Genomic DNA, 23,135 nt, shown 5'->3' with positions numbered 1-23,135 from the left:
GAAGAAAAGAATCTTCATTTTAAAGTTCTCTTTCATTAAATCAACCATTTTCTTTTCATACTGTTTTATGTACTCTAAGATTTTCTCTTCATCATCAATACTTTCAACCTGAGAATGGTTTTAAATTATTAGAGGCCATGCTAAAAAAACCCAAACAATCAAGATTAACAGAAAGAGTCTCTGAATGAGACTGAATGAGAAAGAATGAGAACTGTTAACTCAGTATAATGGCTGATCTGTTTAGTTTTGTTACAGTGAGAATTTATAGACACTGACCAGCAGATCTTATTTATTTTTATATCTCTATTCAGAATTGTATGTAATTCTGATGGCATGGACTCATCTGTTCCTCTTTACATAAAAAAGTGTGTTTTGACCAACTTGCTATCACAGACTGACACATTTAAAATTGCATACATTATTAAGTAATAGCTTATGTATAATTTTATTGGTTTTCAGAGTTACAATGTTCATGAGATAATCATAGAGAACACATTATATATTGTTCTTAAACACATTTTTGCCACAAAAAGTTGAGAGCATTGGTAGAAAATCCTATGTCAAGTTATGTGAAAATATTTATCACCTGTAACCATAACTTCATAAAACCAATATACACTTTACATAATATTATATCAGCAAAATCCTTCCTTTTGCAAATAACCTTTCCTCTGTACTTATGCATGTTTGTAGTTCAGTGCATTAAATGCTTCTCTGTGTGTGTGTGTTTGCAATGCACAGGAAAAATACTAGTTTACTCCTATGGTAACTGTAAATGTCAACACCACTGGACCCAAGGATGGTGAATCACAAGATCTTAATTTTAGCGAATAATCACCTTCATATTTTTCTACCTAATGCTGAAGAAAACATTAATTGGCATTTACCTCCTAATGTTTACAGAACATAGACTGTATATTTCAAAGACATAATCCTTACCAACTATATACTGACTTTTATTTTAGTGTCTATTATATAAATTAGGACTCTGTTGAATTCTTATACTGAGGAACAAATAAATGATAGTAAAGTTATTTAAATACATGCACAGTACCGTGCACTACAGCATGATGAAATATTATTTTTAAAATGGATGAATGAATCAATAGAAAAATAGATTTAATAAATAATTAACATTTTAAAGTCTGGATAAAAATGGGAAATCATGCATTTCAAGCAAAGTTTTATTTTTTCCTTGTTTTTTTATGAAATCTCTGAGAACTTAAGACATGCAGAGCTGAGAAGCAGCTCACTCTGAACAAAGAACAATGTTAAGACTGCACAAAAAGTTTTGTTTGAGATTGTTTATATGCAAGACTGAAAAAGCTTGCCATTCTTGGACTTCCCTTCAACATTAGACAGTGCTGTGCAAACCTCAGACAAATCCCTGTATTATAATTTCTAAGCTGTTAGGAAGTCTCTCAGAGAGCTAAGAAAGTGAAAACCTGAGCAACTGCCTCACCAAAATTTATTTTACCAAACAAGAAATGTTTGGATTCCAGATAGCAGACTACAAAAGGGTAATAGACAACAGTTCATAATTTCCTTGAGAGACTAACTTTGGAGATGAGTAATTACGGATGGCATAAATTTATAGATTATTATGACATGCACAAAAAAAGTTTAATTTTCTAATACTTAGAGTTCGTATCGATGTCTCGATATTTAGCGTATGTTACTATGTCTGTCAACTTATGAAACAAATGAAAAGTGAGTGTTTACTTGAAATTAATTTAGTGTTTTTCCCTACCCCAACATTTGTCTGGATGTTGACAATGCAATCAAAAGAACTGTAAATTTTCAGAAGTGAGACTACTCCAGTGAGTTTGATTAATTATGCATTAACCCATTTCTCTGAAGCATCCTTCACTAAATCTTTGGTGGGAAATGCACTTTAATTAGGCATGAGCTTTGGTTATTTGTGTGCATATACACTATGTTATTGGTCAACGTGCAGAATGATTTAAAGTTTGCCGTGTTACAAAGATGTATTGCTCATGGAAACAATTCTAGGGTTTCAACAAACACTGGTGGCTAATTTTGCAAGTATTATTATCTTCACTCAGCATGATCTTCTTAGTCTCATAGTTTTTGCTCAAACTTTCATCAATTTATAATTTTAACAAAAACTTAGACAAAAACAAACATGATCATTTGAATACTTGTGCATATTGTTAGATGTTTTCAGCAGGTACAGTTACTCATGTACATAGGAGTTACCAGAATAAGTTACAAGATTTTAATACTTAGTTGAATAAAATGTTCTCAGGGTATAAAGAAATGATAAACTAAAAATACAGGTTGATGAGACCTGCAATGATTTTACTCTGAAACTCATCAGATTGACTATTCATGTGAAGATGTTTGATTGAAGAGATACTATTGAACTTATGCCATATGGTTACTGTAGTAGAAAAAGCCGAAACAGAAAAGAGAAAAAATCAAATCACCCATGACATTCTCTTCCCATATTCCATGGCAGAATTATCCCATAGATTAGTAAACGGTAATGCATGCAACAAAAAATATGCTGTATCACTGTATGTAAACATCTGCTTTCATCATGCAAAATGCCTACAAAACTGTGACAACATTTTTTTCTACAGCATAGTTTTACATCAGCTCAGCTACAGAACGGTTAAACCAAAATCCAAGATTCTGCAAATAGAAGATATTCTAAAATTCTTGAAAGATTTCCAGCATAAATATTCCAAAGCCCAACAAAGCTTTTTTTTTTTTTTTTTAACTAAACTACATAGGCTTATTCCTTGCTGTGGTTCCTTGTTCTTTTGATGATAGAAGAGAAAAGACCGGTTTTTGGAGGCGGTCCCATCAACATGGGGGCTTGGTTCTTGTGCGTAATTTTTATCTGGAGAAGAAAGAAGAAAAAACAGAGTTATCCCTTGAGCTAGTTCAGTTCCAACTACCTGAGATGCCTGATTTATCTTTATATATAACTTCCAGACCTGCATCATTTAATCTAAGATGAAAGGAAAATACCTGGGTTCTTTTACAAATGATGTTCCATATGCAGTAGATCAATCTATGTATAATCGTTTTTCCACAAATAATTTAAATTATACACAAAACATCACTTAAAAACACATGTAATAAAATACATGCCAATATACAATCTTATTTTTTGTGTGGGATTTATTGCTTGCTGTTGAGGAAGGATTTAAAAGTTGGAAAGAACATACATGCTGACAGACCAAGATGTTGCCTATTACTGAGATATAAGACATGTCTTTATATGCTTTATTTATACATCTAATCAAGCTGTACTCTTTTATCATAGGACAGTACTTAATTTCAAAACAGCATTGGTGAACTAAAGTATAAAGTTAATACACAAGTAAAGGTCCAAAAAGATGAACTAGCATTCTAATTTGTTAATTAATTGTTAATAGAATAGACTCAAATATTGAAAAGACTATTTAAAACACTTTGTAATACTGCTCTAAAGCCACCCGTTTTGATTTCTTTGATATAGAACTACGAATCACCTTAAATGAGACAACCTTAAAGTAGATTATGTCTGCAATTTTCTCTAATTCAAGTCTAAATTAGAGAAGACATTTTATGAATGTATGCTATGCTCAAAGCTAATTGAAAGCAATTATCAAAGTGGCATTTTGTCTGTGACTTTAAGATACATTGTAAGATAATAAATGATTCTCATTATGTAATAAAAAGGTCACATCTTGCCTTTGGGCTAGTGACGTTAGGAGTTTTTCAAAAGCAATCCGAGACATTTTCTTTAGTGAACTACGACTAATACAAGAACCATCACTTATTAAATATCAGTTGTCACCTGCATAGTACCCACATCAGAGATGGGTATTTCTTTCAAAAAGAAACACCACCTCATTAAAACTGCAAAAATATATCTCTTAAAGTGCATACCTGACATTTTCAAGCTAAAATGAATATCCTTCATGTGTCATTCACTAATAGTAAATGAAACAAAAAATGTATGTCACGTGGAGAGGCTCATTAAAATATAGATCAGGACATTTCTTGGGGTGGAAATTTACTTTACCATGTGAGAAGACAGAAACATAAAAAACTCAACAGAGTGTGTGTCTTGGTTTAACTCTCTTAGAGCCTTTACTCTCCAAATACTCATTTTCATGCCACCTTAGTTCATTAACTTCAAATTTCATGTGGGACTTCTTTTTGTCAACACTATTCATTAGTATTGAATAAAGCATATGGGGGGTTCCTGGCAATGTAGATTACTCTCACATGGATAATAACTCTGGCTTTCAAAGACTGGCACCAATATATTTTCTCACAATAAATTCTGCTTCAGGCATCACTTTGGAAGCCAAATCTGTAGTTGGGGTAAACTGGCATTATTCCACTGATGTCAGTACCAGCTGATGATCTGGTCCTGGAAAACTGCCTATTTTTGTAACTTTCACATGTTCCTCAACCTCATAAGATATATTTTGGAGATCAGGAGCAGTGATGATATCAACCTGATCCTGAGGATCATGACATGAAGTAACCTACAGCTGATGTGAGTGAATTTTTCAAGTCATAAAGGGTTAGCTTATTGCAATATTTGGCCATGATGTGGCAGTAGGAATGCCTTTAAGTTTCCTTTCTGAGGTAAAACATAGTAATTCCATCTTAATGAAACAGCAAAACTCAAGAGATGGCTTTAGTGTGAACGGGTGAGGTAATCCTGAGACCCTGTACTGATTGCATGTAGGGTTGGGGCTGCTCACTGCTGCTCAGGATGAATGCAATTACACACTGAGTAAATGTTTATCATTTGTAATGTTCTTTCTTGGCTTGAGCCATCTGTTTCAGAGACCATGACCTCCCCAGTATGTTTCCCATCAGCTGAGATAGCTAACATGCCTGAACACGATGAGCCACTACCATGCATGGGGATGAGTCCTATATGCCTTTCTCCAAGATGTATTTTCAACCGTTATAAATAGGCACAATTTCAATGGTGGGAAGTGCATTTTACATTCTGAAAATGCTACAATAAAATGTAAATTTAAAGTGTATTTTTTTACTTAGTCATGGTAGTGTCTGTTAATTTGCATAGGTTAAGAATGATAACCACCAATTCCTTACTTTCCTACCTTAAAAAAAAAAAAAAAAGAAACATCTCATTTTTGCCTGATGAAAAGAGACCAGTATGTTTCTGAACTGTTGCAGTATTTTGCCTGAAGAAGGCTAATTTTGTCTTTCTCAAGGCTCTTAGGCACTGCATTTGTGCCCTGGTCTCTCACTTTTGCTTGTTTTCATACTGGCAGCTCTGCCAGAGTTGGAGCTGTGAGTTTGTGTGGCAAGTGACAGTGCACACTTCAAGATGGGAATAAGCACTGAGGATCTCAGACAGTGTTGTAGGTCAGAGTAGGGCTGAACACTGAAAGTGCTCTAAGGGAGGACAAAGAGAGAGAGAAGAAGAGAGAGGGGGAGAGAGATTTTTACTTAGAAGCAACTGGGAATTTGTTAAGTTAAAACTTCCTACTTACAGCTCTGTAGAGATTCTGTGTGCGTGCACAGGGAGTGTCTAAAGACTAACATTTACCATTCTGTTTCTTTTCCATTCAGCAAGCATCTTCACGTCTTATTTAGTAGAAACAGAATTATAAAAGTTTTAAATAATACCTTTCTTTAAATTTTTTAATGTTTCCTAGATTTACCCGTGAATCACATAAACACATGCCCATGAGAAAAAGAGATTGTGCAGACAAAAATCCAGAAAGCTAAAATCCTACTGTATTTTTAGGAATTGATGATATATACTAATAGAATTACTATGGAATTCTGGAAAACAATTTTTGAGATCGCTTACTCCATTTATTGAAAATATGTAATAACTTGGGGGTAAAACAGAAAACATTTTAAACATAAATTGAGTACCTGAATTCCTGCTGGAAGAAAAACAAAAGAAACAAATCCCAACGAACCAAAAAAAACCCCCAAAACAACAATCACCTTCCCCTAAATCAACGCCAACAAAAAAACCAAACCAAACCAAACAACCCAAAAAACAAACCCCCAAACAAAAAAACCCCAAACCAAACAAAAAAACAAAGCAAAAAAGAAATTATTTTACATACGTGGCATAAATTTGTATTTAAAAATTGACAAAAATCAGGAAATAACAGAATTCCACTTTGGCGGTAAGTACATAGCCACCAGAATTGCTAAGATACCCTGCATTTCTGTTGTAAGAATGATCTACAACATTCTAGGCTAAACTTAAAAGTATTGAAGCCAATGACAAACCTCTTATTCACAAACTGAAGCCATGACTTCATCCAATGAGAATTGGTACATCTAATAACTATTTATCAAGCAGAAAAATATTGCATTTGCAATTTTGAAATCCCCTTTCCAGTAATAGAAAGTATGTCCAGTGATTGTACCCATGGCAAGGAGAACTAGGTCAAATTGAAAGACCATAATCCTTGAAAGAGGAGATGATAATATCTCCCTACATATCAATAGAAAATTATCTGATAAAGAAGAACCATGAATTTTTGATGCAAAAATACTTTAAAATGCATAAACCAGGCATTTATTTGTTTTAGGAGCAGGTCAGAATTTCAAAATACTTTGAAGCCACATTAATACAATGTATCCACTAAATGAAAAGCAGTGAGCATCAATAATTTTAGTATGATAACAATATCTTTTAGGTCAGTCAGTTTTTCTTTCATGTTCCTTTTCCTGCAGTATCTGCTGATTGCCTTCATGCTCCTGACTTCACAGAATGCCTAAACATTTACTATTTACTATTGCAGAAGACATGGTGTGCTATAAATACAGGTTCCAAAGTACTGCGCTAACAGAGAAAACTGGAAACAGAGCTAATCAGCTCTGCTAATAATACTTCAATTAAGGTTAAAGAACATACTGCTGTATTTTAAAGACAGAGGGAAAAAAAACCTGCCAGAAAAAAAGCCCCAGCCTTATCCAACTGGTTCTTTTAGTTGATGGTCACCTTTTTATGTGTGCTCAGCAGGGTTTAGATGCTTGTTTTGAGGGTATGAGGGTTTTCTCAGAGTCTAGATGCCCAAATGCTGCTCCTCTTACTGAAAATGGAGAAATGCAACACCTCTATATCATAGGAGTGCCAAAGACTTTTAACTTCTTGGGTGATCAAGAGTGTATGGGGTGTCATGCTATGAATCACAGTGACAGAACACAGGCACTGCTGAGCAGAATTAACCTGTGACTTGCACCATGTGGCATTTTGGGCAAAATCGCTCAGATCTACCAGTTGTTTTAAAAGCGTTATGCAACACATCTTAAATAAATTTCTAAACAATATTATTGTGCAAAGTGCAATCAAATCTAATCAGTTTGGCATTAATTAAGCTCTAATAATATACTCTAGTCTCTATCCTAAGTAGTGTGATCCGTTTCCCCTTCACACAGGTAGATTGGAGAACGTTACGGTGTCATCATAATTTTTAAACATACTGAGAAAATGACAGAGCTGCAAAATTAAAATAAATGATTAATGGCATTTTTTTCATGTTTTGTACTAATAGGTATCACTGAGGTTTTAAATTAATAGAGCTGTCAGCTCTGGGCTGTTACAGATCCAGTGCAGAACTAAAATGGAAATTATGTATTCCACAGATACCTAAAGATGACACTTTGGAATATTTTAAATTTTAATTAGTAGGTGCAATTGTTTTTCCCCCTCCTCCCTAAAACCACTGCAAATTAATTGGCAATTAGTCACAACTAATTCTTTTCTTAACAATCTGAACTGGAAAGAAAAGTGCACTACATGTTAGAGTATTTGTCTGGGGTGCAGAAAGCACACATGCAGTAAATTGCTTTGTCAATTACAAAAACTACTGTTGTGAAATTAAGAAAAAAATATGCGTACATAAACAAAAATAATTAAAGTGCAGTGTACCTGTGACCACAAAAAATAATACCCAGCTGCAAAATAAAATATTAAAAACTCAATAAATCAATCTGGCTTTGGAACAAAAATATATGCACACTGCTGCTCAAAAGGGAAAAAAGTGCAACATTTTCATACATCAAAAATCTTCTCTGTGATTGAAAGTGATTGATTTTGATTTTTAGGTTAACTATGTAATAACTATGGCTAACATTCTATTGAAATTAGTCACCATATCTAGGACTCAGCTCCTGTTTGCTCTGAAGTGGCAGATGCAGTAGTTTAAATTCTCTCATTATAAGCAATTGATAAGAAAATACTGCTGCAGCCAGAGGCACGGAAAGAAGATACTTTACAGACAGTCTAGAATACAGCTGCAGCTGCTTCATGTGATGTGTGAGGTATTTGAGACAATGGATCTATACAAAAGCAATCTGTAACTCTCTTTTAGTTCTCTCACCTAGCTCTGGCACATAGTGATTATTAATAAAAGCTTGGTTTGGTTTAAGTTCTTGTTTCTCTCTGGATTTAACTACAGGACAGTAGGATCTCTGTGCTCATCACATCTCTAGGGACTAAAGGAAAAGCTAGAGACAAACCACTCATTCCGAACTTATTTTTAAGGTGCATTCAAATGACAATATTTTGAAATACTAATTTTGAGTAACATTATTCCAGGATTTACTCCAAGTAACAGTAAACAATCAGTAAACAATTCTAAAAATACAGTGTCTCAGATATCTGTGAAACTGTGTTTCTGGCAATCCATTAGGTGAGCTCTGACTATGGGTTTTATTTTTGTTTCTTTATTTAAGCAATATTCTTGCATCTTCTATAGACATTTCTGTCTTCTACTTTTAACCTAGTGTTTCTAGAAGCTTGACACTCTTTCAGATATCATGCCAAGCAAGTCAGGAATAGATGAAAGAACTGATATTGCAGTTATTTCTAATTAAGATGGAACATTGTTATAGATTTTTTTCAAAACACTGCTAATAATTTATGTAGCTAAATTGAAAGATTACTTTTCTTAAAAAAAACCCCTGATGGCTAAAGCTAGAAGTTTATTGAATTAACTTGAGTCTTTGAAGTTTCATTACTATTAATGACCTGTTTGGAGATCAGGTGAAACCATAGATATCTTTCATGTTGCTATATTTGTCTGGGAGAGCTCTGATAGAATTTCCTCTTTAGCTAATCAGACAAGATGTTTAACATTGTATTAACATTATCATCTTTCCTCCTCCCAAAGAGTCTTCTATAAAAAAACAGTGAAAACAATACAATTTGATGCTCAGATGCTTCATCTTATTATACCAGAGCAGAGTGACTTTGTTAAACAGTGCATTCTGCTTGTGTTCAACACACTGAATAATTCTGGATGACAGACTTTTAGACCAAGCCACTCACATTTTTAAGTATGCTCAGAACCTACAGAGGTGTGTACCTGCTCTCATCTAGGGATGATAAAAGATTTTAAGAGAAACACACAACTATTTGTTTACTCCTAAAACTTATCACAGGAAGGAAAATTCACAGATCACAGCTTCTGGAGAATCACTGCATTATCTACCACATTCCACAATACTTTCTCAAAGCTCACAGTATCCTTTTGGAGGAGCATGACCTCCATATGCATGAGAAAGGACAGTGTCATGAGCTCATGCTATTTGTGTGAAACTTTTACCCCCATCAGAAAGGAGAAGTAGCAAAGAGAAATGTTGATTCCTTTGACAGGAAGTAAACTTCCAAGCTTGCATGTGCAGGCTGTATCCTATACATAACAGGGATTTGAGGCTGAACTTATTTTCCTGAATAGGCATAATAGAAAAGCAGGAGAATTTTCATCAGGTTGAACTTTATTTCTTGAAAAATCGTTTGGAAAATACTCTCATTTATATCAAAATCTGAAGCAATGCAGAAAAGTACTTTTGAGCTTAAGTACTTGCAACCTGGGCAAGAGTTGATTCAATACCTGCTGATTCTATAAATTTCTTTTTCACTTAGTCTCTGTAATATTTATAGGTCAGTCCTTAAAACTACTGAACTTAGATGACACTGAAGTTCCTAAGATACCAAAAATAAAGTGTGTTATTTCAACTTCATAAAAGACAGTTGAAGGGGGAAAGATAGCAGTCTTTTTTTTATTATTATTTTTTAACAACAGCTTCCTGTCTTGAACACCAAAGAATCAAAAACCTGAGGCTCAGCTGCTGTGTCTCACTGATGTGTGCAACCTAACAAGGTGCAGACCTCTCTCTCCTAAAACTAGTGAGATGGTATATCCAAACACAACTGTAGCTTTTTTCCTTCAAACAACATAGCTAGTAAACGAATAAGTGCCTTGCTTCAGCATCCTAATGAGAAAAAAGGTAGCCTGGGAATGTCTCCCCATGTCTGCACAATGCAGGAACAACAGCATCTTTATATACAGGCCTCAATTTCTTGTAAGGACTAGAGAAAGAAACTTCCTAAGAGGCAAAATAAAAGGAAAGCCAAATTATTACATGTGTCCTATGGAACTAAATTTATTGAGTTCTTTATCTGGCCATGATTGTTGGTTGTTTTTTTATTTCATTTAAAAACGTGTAATTATTAATTTACTTTCATTTTGGGAGAAAATGGTAGTTTTTCCTCTAAAAAAGACAAACCTTATGATTTTTATATTGGCCTCCCTATTAGTTTTCTGAAATTTGAGCTCTTGGTGGCTCAAATGACTGACTACATAGCTGACTAAGCCTAAAGAATTATTTTGATTTTTTGGGGTTTTGTACAGACTCTGGTTTGGATACACACCACAGATACGTCCTTGGTATTTACATGATCAAGTGCGCTTTGGCTTCCAAACAAAGACTGCTGTGAAGCACTAACTCAGAAATCAAATCTTGATCATTGGTTGAGAGAAAGCTAATATCCACCTATGTCATCCTCTGAGGAAGAATTCCTAGCTACTTTGCAGAGAATTTCAAGAAAAAACTCTACTGTAGTTAGAATTAGTGGGGAGGAAAGAGGTTGGACCATTCATGTTTTTTACTTTGTCAGATGTAGAAAACAGTGTGGTACATATACAATATTGCAAGGAGCTACTGCAACAATTACTTAGCTCCTCAGGAGAAAAAAAAACCTCACAAATGAATAAAATAATGAAAAAATAATATTTCTATATCTAAATTCATAGAGGTGCATTGGTGTAGCAAATTCTTCATGTGTTTTTGCCTCAGAGGAAACAAGTGCTTTGAACAGCATGGTTTTCTTACACAGCACCAAGTATATTGTCTTAACAATGGTATAGCGAAAAGAATAGGTTCCTCAGAAAAGTATATGCCATTGCTATCCCTTTTAAAACTGGACAGCAGTAATTATCAGGAGTAATTTACTGTTTCCTCAGGGTAGTAATTGAAATGTAAGAACAGTCTCTTTTTCCAGGTTTGTTCTCAATTGCAGCTTCTGCTAGCATTATCAATCAGATAACAGGGATTCTGCACGGAGCAAGCATCAGGACAAAAAAAACCCCACACCATGTTATTGCCAGCAACCTTCCTTAAGTTCTTTTCTGTAATCTGGCAACTGAAAAATTACATGTCTTTTTTCCTGAACAAGTAACTGCTGAGTTCAGTACTGTTGCTCTGCACTGAGCCATTGCTGTAGAAGAGGTATAGATAATGATATCTCTGAACTCCAAAAGATTTTCTGCAACCAATCTCATAAAATCACACTGTAGGTGTTCACACGGTTCTCCTCGCATTGCAGAATCTGAGCACTTCCCTAGAGAATGAGAATCCAGCATCCTTCACACTGTTCAATTGTATACTATGGTGTATCTGGTAAACATGAACTAGCACAACCTCTTCTGTCATAATAACCCATATATTATCAGTTGCATGGCTTTTTGCATCTTACTGAACATTGCCCCTTTTATATTTTGTGTAACTTTTAATTCTACCACAGACACAAAGCTCATAAAAAGAATCCAGTACCCCTTTCATGAAAATTACTCCCATTTCTAGTGGGATTTCTTCCTTGTCACAGCAATTCATCTACTTAGAAGCACAGGTCTTCTTTACCGAACCAAAATTAGTAGAACTGTATATTAAAACATTTTACCAAGATTACACAGGACAATAAAGAACTTGGATTTCTTCAGCCTCCTCTCTGAATGCTTGGTTAGCCTCTATAATTTATTGGAGAGAGATGAAAATGGAGAGTTCTTACACCTTTTCTTGCATTTTCTCTAAAGAGCCACTCTAAGAACCTTCTCTGAGAAAGCCCCTATTCCAGGTTATCCTAACCTATGTAGATTGATGTTTGCCTGCCCTCACTTCATATGTGTGGGTACTGAAACAAGAAACTAATTAATTTCCTTTTTTAGCCCTAAAACTGTAAGGAATTAAAAAAATATTAGTCCTATTGTATAATTCAATCAACACAGTTAAGACTCCAGCTCAATTTAATTAAAACTTTCTTGTTTCTCAAAAACACAACAGAAAATCTTCCCGAAACTTTAATACTAATATTAGTTACTTTATACATTTTAGCATCAAAACAGAGATTGAATTTTCCTCAGCAATAGAGACTGTAAATCTGATATATCATCATAAATAAATGATCATATTGGGTAAAGGGATACTGAGACTGCACTCTTCAAGTATTTTCCGAACTTCTGAAATAGATGTCTTTTTATTCCATTCTAACCTGTGTTTGAATTCAGAATGATAAATTGAAAATGCAGGGTGTACTGAAGTATATAAAAACAGTTTATGAAGATGTTATTAAAGTAAGTTAAGTTAATACTGATGAAAACAGCTGTCTTCTAAATAAAAAAATAAATATTTCTATTACGGAAAAAGAGAGAAAGAAAAATAATCAGTTGCAGTTACCGTGCAAGGAGTTTGCATCCAAGGTTCTCCATCTATCTGCATAGGCAGAGACTTGCTGGTCCTAAAGGTACAAATTTCATAATATAAGAAAAAGAAACTAGAAAAAATTGATAAATGTATTTATTTAAAAGGCATAAATGTGATGACATACAGATATAACCCTGATTTACCCCTAAACTCCTATAAAATTTCCAGTATGACTCAATATGCTTACCAATGTAACATAGCTAATTTAGAAGGCTTAGTCTGATTTTCAACACAGAAAGCAAAAACATGGCAAATATTCATGCATCTTGCTAGTAATATACTACTCTTTCATGGAAGAGGAGCCTGTAATTTGTGAAATAATGAGTGAATGACACAATAACTTCAGGAACAAACCTTACTAATAGAAAAGAGAAACAAATTTGTGCTATTTTTTATAATTTAGATTGTACTAGTGTATATATATATAGTATACTACTATAAAGGAAACAAGAAATAAATTTTAGGTCTATCCTCATCACTTACTAGAATCACTGTACCTAACTCTGAGTTAGACAGAACAGTCACAGAGAATGAAGTCTGCACTATATTCAGAGTGTTTAACATGCCATGTTATTTACTTAAATTGTTTGGCAAAGGGGTGCTGATTTCAACAGAAAGATACAGACAGTATTCCCTCTCTATTCTGGATGTTTTTCAGAAAAGCGTAGGAAAATGAGAACAGAAAAAAAAAATGTACTACATTTTTGTACTGCAACCCTGTATTTCTGCATATTCCTGATAATAGTTTGCATACAAGACTATTAGAAATAGCGTGGAGGGGATAAATCTCATAATGGAAAAATTAGAGTCTCATGTCGGCCAACGGAAATTCTGGTTTGGACATTTTTTGGAAACAACTAACACTTCATGGAATTATCCACTGTCACCTGTGGCCATATATGAAGGAAGGGAAGAATGTTTAATGAGCTCTCACTTTACAGTTCGGGAAAGGTTCCTACTTATTTTTTTATTACTGCTCTTTTGTTTTAGGCTTATAATTGTAGAGCTTATGGGTTTAATAAATTTTGGAAAATTCTTCCTGAGAATTCTTCACTGAAAAAGAGAGAGATGGTCAACCCTTTTTCAGTCCTTATATAATCCAAAAGATAGAATAAATACTTTTTCCTTGTGTTCTAATCCAAGTTTACTCTATTGTGAATGTTCTTATCTTAGAAATGATAAAACACAATGAAATTAGAGTACTCCACCATCATTGGCTCATACTTACCAACAGATTTAATAATAGTGGCTTGTCAGAATTCAGTAAATAACAAATAAATTAAAAACAGAGCACTTTGACTTCCACAGATCAAAAAGTGCTTTACAATTACTAATTACACACTACTATTCCCTGGTGTGGTATGCATTATAAATGGGTTAAAATGTGACAAAGTAATGCTAAATTACTTCTGGCTTGAAATTGCAGGGAGTGTATGTCAACAATAAACCCCAAGATGTTCATGCCTTATTCCTGCTGCTCCAAATGCTTGACAATACTTCTTCATAGGGCAAAATGGCACTTGAATACAACATGTGAAGATTGAATGTGAACACCCTCTTATTAGTATTTTGACACATTTTAAGAAAGGAGGATGTATGGGCATAGAATATGGATGGAATAGATTAATTTCATATACAAAAATGGTACTTCCCAAGAAATAATAATTACAACTATGACTATTAAATCACAAAAGAAAGGTAATATATAAAACTCCTTAGTTTCACTTTAATGTACAGTGCAGTGTACATTAAAGCTGCTGATACCTGATGACAACAGATGAGCACTGGGCAAGCCGTCTTCCAGCACTTTTCAGACCTGTGTATATCTGCCCCATCTCCATGGCTCCTTCCAGACCAACCACTTCCATAAGCTGGTCACTTAGATCTGCAAAAGTTGAAAAAAATACACATTTTGTCTTGACAGCATTTTGAAACCAATGCTACTGACCAACAAGAGCTGTCAGAAGACAAGCTGATAACAAAAGATGTGGATAACAGAACTGGCAAAAATTATTATTCCCAAGGAGAATTAGAGCTCTAAGGCAGACACAACTGGGCCCTGCTGTCACACAATTCTACAATATCCTAACCAAAAATATTCTGAAATAGAGTAATTATAGACATGGTTTATTTTACATGAAGACTAAAGAAATAATTCCATTATATGAGAAAATAGAAGAGATTCCTTCATTTGGGTACCTGACACACAAAGAATGAGATGTTTACAATGCAGAAATTCATGCTTTTTTTTCAACAGATATTTAAAATCTGTACAGAAAAGGTCAGTGCTCCAGACCCTATTGGATCCTCTTCTATACAATACTTTTCAGACAATGTGAGCAACTCTAATTCAGCCTTTATGTGCATGTGTTATTATTATAAGTTATTATTATTTTTTGCCTTGGATTGGTGTCTTAATTAGTACACAGATGCAATGCAAAAAGGAAGAAAACCATCTTAACTATCCATCTAGCCTTTCAACTTTGTCATGCTTGTTTGCACTCAGTTGTATATTTTTTGCTTCTCACTTCTTTTTGACTAAATAGTACTTTGGCAATTAAACTTCAAAAATATTTAAATAAATATTAGTTTACTTGACTTCAAGGAGCAAGCACAAGTTCTATCTAGAATTTCAGGTACAAACAGAAACCTAAACAGTAATAAGCAGTCTGCTTTGAGAAGGAACCAAGCAAGGTAATGAAATATTACCCAGAATCAATGAGGGTGTTTTACATGAAATGGTTTATACTGTCCTCTGTAAATACCTGTTGCCAAGATCAAAAGGACAAGAAAAAGAAACATTCCTTTTCTAGCTGTATAATATGTGTGTTTTATAAATTGGCTGTTAACATCAACGTTTCCAAAAGGTACATTATTCAGTGAAGCAAAGAACTGAGCTAAAATGTTACAGTCTATCATCACACTGAAAAAACCAAAGAAAAGAGACCACATTACTCTGTATATTTTAAACCCTGCAACCCCTAATTAAGGTAAAATTTTATGCTAACAATCATATCTATGAGGCTATTCCAAAGTTTCAATGGGAGTCTTTTCACTGTTCACTTCTTTGGGCTTTCGATGAACATAATTAACGGAAAGAAGTACCGCGATGAGGGGAAAAAAATATTAAAAGCAAATAGGATTTATGTTCAGGATTATTCCGCTTCCAGCAGAAAACCTGATACTATCCAAAGACTTCATTTTTCTTCTTGTAATTTCTTAATATTTTCTGCTTTATTCATTTTCTCATCACAGTGAAATCAGTTCCATATAACATTAATGAAGAAAAAGAAATAAACTGTATTCTTGCCCATTAAGGGAAAACAGTAAGATTGTCAGAAGTTTAAACTGTACAATATGATGAATTGTAACTATACATTTTTATAGCTTGCATCCATGTAAGCCCAATTTTGTATGTCTGGATTTCCATTGCATGTTTGTTTTTTTTTTTCTTAAAATGTTGCCCATAAGTAACTAACATTTAAACTTAAGTAAGATTTAAACAAATGCTGCTTTTCTTGTTAGCCACAGAGACTTAACTGGAAAAGCACTTCTCATTTTCAAAAACTTATAAAAGCACACAGAATTTTACAGATGTACTAAATCATTAAAATGTTTAGCCAAAGAAAACCCTATTCAAATCAAATCAAATTCCTGTTCCCTGGGCCATTAGATTTTTTTTTAACGGAAGAATAATTAAGAACAGATTTTTATTTCTGACAGCTCAAGCAATATGTGCAATATTCAGAATAGTGACATTTTCAGGGATATATTCTTGATGTATCATTTTAAAAAAGCTGTGAGATTAGTGTTAGTAGCAGCAGGTAACTAAGGGCCAAATACTGCCCTTTGATCTATACCACACTTCTCAAAAAATGTGGTATATTAAATTTTGGAAGATGGAACTGAACAATAATTTCATCTACCAAAAAAGTGTAGCCCTCTCAAAAACTTCACATTTGCAGTGGCACATTCCCAAAGTGGAGCTATTTTAGGCCAAATATGAATATTTTTAGAATCAAGCTTAAATTAGACATAACTTTCCTTCAGAAGCAGTAAAAACTAAAGCAAATGTAACATGCAATTATTGACTGCATTGGTTCACACTCCTGTCCTTGCTGATATATTTGACCTGATGCTTTTGCATAGTGATACCCATTTCAACAAATCCTTGAGATATATTGACTTTGATAAAAACTCAAATGGAAAGTGGAAAAGGGAGTGTTTCTATTTTAGTCCCACTCCTCAATGATGCTACGTGGCTACGTGGCTATAGGTACACTGGTTGAATATAAAGGGACAAGACATCAATAATGGGATGATATTTCTTCTTAAAAGGTCTCCACTGAAGAATTTGAAGAAGACTAAGTAAGCTCTGTTAAAGGAGATCTGATCTTCTATTAAATTAAAAGATTGGAAAGGGGAAGTAATTCTTCATTCTGGTGGAAGTTTATCACTGATATTTCAGAAAGATCAGGGCGGGCCTCTGTACAGCTCAACATATACCCCAAAATAATTTGGAAATAGAACTACACAGTGAGTACTGAAGATTGAACAAAGGAAAACCAAAACCCTTTTATAAAAATGTTTAGGAATTTTACAGTACTAAGTAATGGGGCTTTACAAAGGCAGAAAGTTCAATATATGTAACTTAATGTCCATGAGGAGAAAGAGCACTCACTACAGGTATGTAGACTGTTATATAAATACATATATAACATTTGTGTGTGTCTCCATGTGTATATTTTGCTGGACTTATTTTGCTGGACTACAATTGATACTGTCATGCCGGAATGAACATTGTGGAGTTACTGTGGCAAGTTCTATGAAAACATCAGCTTAATGCTCAATTTAATGCGCAATTTATGATCGTAAAATGTTGAAATTGGTACATCCATGAAGTATGGAATTTGTAGTTCCAGTTCACTCAGCAATGCAGAGGAAGAAAAATAACTGGAAATGACAGGTGAACAAATATGGTAACAAATATGGAGCAACTTCTGTATGAAAATAAATTAGACTACTAGCCTTCAGGAAGTAAGGAGATGGAGGAAAGATGAGAAAATAGTAAGTGCAATGGAGCAGGTGAAGACAGTAATGTAATTCAGTATTTCTCAAATCCAAGAACCAAAGAGTTTCACAGTACTTCTAGACAAGCAGAAAATCCTTTTTACATAACATTTTGTTGTGCCATGAGGCCACACTAGACTAAAATTACTTAAGTCAAAAAGGATACATATTTGGTAGGATATCTTAACAGAAAAGAATCACTGTAAGTTTACTCTCCTATGCTTTATTTCTAATACAGGTTGGTGTTAAAGGTCAGATACCTAGCTACACAGACTTCTGGCTTGATCTAGTACCATTATTCTTGTTGACTTCTTACTCATCTTATAAATTGTAGTGGAGAATAATGAATGCTGTCACTCACTAAACATCATTTGTCACTTAAAACAGTTTATAGTGTGGACTTCTCTATGACATGTATCCCTATTGTGTTTGAGAGCTCATTGTGAAAGTCACTCTTTTCAAGCCTCAAATTATATTCTTAAGTTCTGTATCTGAGTCTCTACCAACTATAAAGCAAAATATGTTTCTCTTTTTAGGGATGTATTTCTTTCTTGTGTTTCTTCTGCATCCTACACAATTTATTCTAAAGAGAAATAGTTGGTGATTGTAATGATAAAACTCTCCAATGCATGTTTCATCTATTATTCACCAGTTTTAGAAAGTTTAGGTTTAGGAAACTAAAGGTTAAATTTTCAAGACGAATTTCACAGCTAACAGTGAACAAAAGCAACTATCAGATATTGACGAGTTTTTCTTTCTAACCAATTTATTCAGTTGTCTAAAGGAGAGCTGAGGTTTCATAGGTAAGCTATCACAGAGAGCATCTCAGTCCATTAGGAAAGTGTTTTCTGACTGGTGCCTTGGGGTTCCCCAGCCCGTTTGTTCTACTTTGAGCTCTGTGAAAGAGCTGAAGGCCCTCGCTTGTTTTCTATGTGAATGAGCCATTAGAGTGTGTGGGAATGTTTTCACAGCCCCGTGTCTCTCCTGTCTCTTCCACAAGCCAAAGCCCTTCACGTGTCTCCTCGTATTAGCGCTGTCAGTACAAAAGGCGGCTCTCCCAGGGGAGCACTGCTGTCAGCACACGGTGACCAGCAGGCACAGGGGCATCTGACCCCTTGCTCTCATCCCTGATGGGCAGATAGAGTCCCCAGGGAGCTGACTGCCCATTTCTGCCCACAAGGCAGCACAAGAAGAGAAGTTCAAACAGAAAGTGGCAGACAAAAACATTGTATGTGACTATAAGCTCTTTACAGCCCTTCCCAAGGCAGGAAGAAACACACTTGGAGACTTTAAAGTTTCGTAATGAGTTTACGTTATCCATTATCTTGGCATTAGCTGAATGCTTCAATATTCAGAGTGAACACACAAGAGAAAAACACATTTAGGAATTCATCTATGAAGATAAAGCAAGGAAAGCAAAATGGGGTAGGGGGTGGGTGGGAAGGAACATGGTGTGATTAGAAAAACTGATTTACATAGAGAACTTTCTCTCTGTAATGGAACTGGTTTTGATATCCAATTTATCTTTGCAATATATAAATATTGCTGTCCTGGCAAGAGATTGAATGACTCTATTATAACTTGGGGTTTCTGCACTCACTCAGGCACATTTGCATAAAAACACTGTTGGTCAGTGGTAAATCTGTCTCTGGCAGCAGTTTGTCTTCGAAGAGAAGGGGCTCCACAGCTTACTAAATGTAATCAAACCCTAGTAATCATCACTCTGGAAATTTTTTGGTTCCAGTTAAAATACTGGATAAGAACTTGAAAGCTGGTATGATGCCAGAGGATCGTTGAAAAACTCCCAAGCTCAGTGCTCTGCACCGCGTGAATGCTTCAGTATCTTCCTAGAACACAGCATGTATAAAATCTCCAGTTACCCATTATGCAGGAATGTGAGGTCGCTTCCACATGCAGTGATACGGACTGTTGTAAAAAAATGCTAGAAATGTGTTTACTGTCATAATATTTTCCTGATTTCAAATGAACACCTTTTTCTAAATTCCTGGTTACAAAAAATCAGTAAATCCCATGCAATCTGTACAGCCTGGGTTTTGTTATGTCTTCCTCTGGAGAAGCTACCTGAAGTAACATTCGCCTCAACATTTATAATTGTTTATATCAGAGTTGTATCTCAAGGCCAAGACGATGTCAATGCTCAGTTTTGTTACTGATGCACAGACATATACAAAAGACAGGTCTCCTAGCCAAGAATTTATAGACAAATAAAACAAAAGCATTGGGGAAAAATAATATTATTATGTCCATTTTACAATGTGAAAATTGCACACAGACATGTTTAGGTCCTGGAAAATATTTGTTCTCATATTCAGCTGAACATACTGCATGTAGACCTACCAGAGTCATAATATTATTTCTACCACATAACGTTAAGCACAAGAGTTTTCAGAACTGACCTGGCCAAGATCACATGTAAAGTTTGGAGCAAAGACAGGAAATAATTCAGCAAATCCTGAATTTTGACATTCTGTTATCAGAAGTCTGTTCTCCCACTTAATGTTGACTTCAAGGATATATATCAAGTCCTATATCTACGGTATGTGACCCAGTTTTGAGTATTTTGTGTTCCTGAGTTTGCTTGTAAACATTAAAATCTCAGGTGGATCCATACATCTATTTCATGCTAGATTCTCTAGCTTTTATTCTTCTCTTCATGTTTTGTTTTCCTAGTATTAAAACAAAACCAAGTTAAACCTTCCTCTTAGTGTGAAGGAAGATATATCACTGGTGTAATTCTCACCCTGGAGATATACTCAGATATGGTGATAATAAATTAGGCAGATATTTTATGTACATAAAAACACACAAAAATGCAAACACATTTTATACCTCTCTGGACATACACAAATGATATATATTACCTATATTTAAGTATATGTGAGAAATTCAGTAGAATTTTGCTCCACCACCAGAATTGATGGTGGACTTAACAGCCCTAATGGGATAAGGGGGTAAGATGCAAAAGTGCTAGTTTTGTCACTTAAAATAAATGCAATCAATAAAATCCTCCCTCTGCTGAATTTAGTGGCATAATTCTTACTGATTTCAGTGGAACTTGAATTTCACCCACTATCTTATCTAGCATCAGTCTAGCACAGAGGCTCTATCTTCAGATGGAATAATTTCACAGACATAGCTCAGCCTACTACTGTGTAATGGATTTTTTTCTGTGGCACAATCATCTCCCAATTCTCATTAATCACAGAATGACAAGTTTCACCCCAAAAAATAGAGGGACAAACAAGGAAGAATCAGTCCCTATAATTAAATATTTTATTAAGTTTTTTAACATGCACAGAAGCTCTTTGTAAATTTTTTCCTAAAGTGAACTCTTTTTTTTTCCTAGCTTAGTAGGGGGAAGGAGAGAAGAGTTCTTCACAGGAAGCTTTCTGATTAATGGTTAAAGAAGGAAAAAACCTAAACAATCAAAACCCCAAACCAACCCACCCCAGAGCATTCAAGTAAAATTACTTCTACTCTAGAAGCTACTCCCAAATACCAGTGTTCAGATGTTAAAAATTTGAAACAAGGGATCTCATCTTCCAGTTTGGGAGATCATTATGTAAAAGTCTTTTATGATAAAGGTTGGCAGACAAAATGTATTCTTTTTTATGGCTTTATTTTTTAACAGTTTGAGGTACAAATGCACTGAATATGCTGCCACACCAAAAAGCTCCCCATTATTTTAATCTGTATTCTTTTAAAAGTTATTTGTTCAAAAGGATTTCACTGTGTTACTCTTATACCCCCTTCATCCAAGAGAACAAAAGCTGTTCTATGAAAGGAGTCTAAACTTGGACAAACCGTAAAAAAAAAAAAAAAAAGCAAAGTTCCTCTCTGTTTTTATCAAATTTGATTGCTGCAGCTGTTCCCAGTTTCTGTATTTTAAAAATAGCCTTATTCAGTGCCTTGTTGGCTAAAGGCCAGAGTACCATTAGAACATGCTGTACGGAAAACCTCTATTCAGTTACAGATACAGAAATATATTTAAGATCAGTGGGGGTCATCTGCAGCAAACACTTGTATGGGGAAAATGGAATTTTAATGTGCTTGGACTGCTCACCACTTCTAATAGATATTTAAGAACTTCAAACCGGATATCTTCCTATTTGTATTGGTGCTATCGTATTGCTGAGCATCAGGTACGATACAATATGAGCAAGTCAAGATCATTTCAACTAACAAAAATAGATCTAATTCTCAAATTACTCCTTAGTAGTTCTGGCATTCACTTTAAATGGCTCCTAGTAATACTGAATATTTGATTAGCCTATAAAAATGACTAGAAAAGAAAAATACAATAATATTTATGGAAATGTAGAAATCTGATCAATGAAAACCAGTTTTGATTTGTACACTTCTAGGAGAACTGGTACTATCAGAGGATAAATGTTCCCTTTCTGCAGGGTAGCAAACTCTATTAACAGCATTACCCCTATTTATCCACCAAAGAGTTTTTAGTCATCTGCCAGAAAGAAATGCTAATTCTATTTACATGAGTATTAAAACTCCTTTTGATTAAGGTGGTAGTGACTTTGGTCCAGGAGTTCAGAAAATCTCAAAGATGATCTTCATTTCTCTTGGTCTTCATGAGAACCAGTTCCATTTTCTTCCTCTACCATGTTATTCCATGGTGTTTGGAGATCACAATACGCAGAGTGGATACCAGTTTAACCAACAGCATTATTTACTTACTAACCAAGAAACTAACTCAGGAAAGTATTCTGAACATCAATGGGATGTCTCACAGATTACTTCTCATCATTTATGATGGGGTAAAAATGCCTTAAAGCATTTAAAGTTACGTATTTCTACTGCACCTGGGGAAGAGCCTTCAACTTGGTTAAGATACCCAACGTGGTGGTTTGCATAGGTACTAAGAGGAAGGAAATCACAGCAGTGAAGGCATCCATATAGTCTATTGAGCGTGCTGAGACTCCAACTTTTTGGTGGCAGGTTTGCCTCCTAAGTTTCTTTGCCCTCACTCTCAGTACCTGGGTTATTTTAGCTAAATAAATACTACAATCATACTTTGGATTGCAGTTTCAATTACATTGTTCAGACCCTTTCTTTGTGCAGGAGGAGCATGGACAATTGAAGTAAAATCCAGTGAACTCTGGGGCAGGCATTTGTAACACTTTTGTCAATCAGATAATCTTCCTAAAATTCCTGAAGTCCACGAAGTTAAAGAAGCTTTGATTATTTTCCCACTAAACTAAATATATTTGGTGTTGTCTGAG

General features: G+C 34.7%; 1 protein-coding gene across 1 annotated transcript in view; it reads right to left on the bottom strand.

Annotated features, from left to right (window-relative positions):
- Positions 1-443: 443 nt before the first annotated feature.
- Positions 444-23,135, bottom strand: part of DGKB (diacylglycerol kinase beta) — a 333,490-nt gene continuing 310,798 nt past the window's right edge. Inside the window, exons 24-26 of the mRNA XM_063411359.1 lie at positions 14,569-14,689; positions 12,778-12,838; positions 444-2,869 (exon numbers count right to left, since the gene is read on the bottom strand). Of these exons, the coding sequence (XP_063267429.1) occupies positions 2,762-2,869; positions 12,778-12,838; positions 14,569-14,689 (290 nt within the window). The 3' untranslated portion in view covers positions 444-2,761. The remainder of the gene's footprint in view (positions 2,870-12,777; positions 12,839-14,568; positions 14,690-23,135) is intronic.

This window comes from Prinia subflava, chromosome 1 (assembly GCF_021018805.1).
Source record: "Prinia subflava isolate CZ2003 ecotype Zambia chromosome 1, Cam_Psub_1.2, whole genome shotgun sequence".
NCBI classification, from domain to species: Eukaryota; Metazoa; Chordata; class Aves; order Passeriformes; family Cisticolidae; genus Prinia; species Prinia subflava.
Note: the sequence above shows the minus strand (reverse complement) of the source record. Positions and strands in the feature narration are given on the sequence as shown.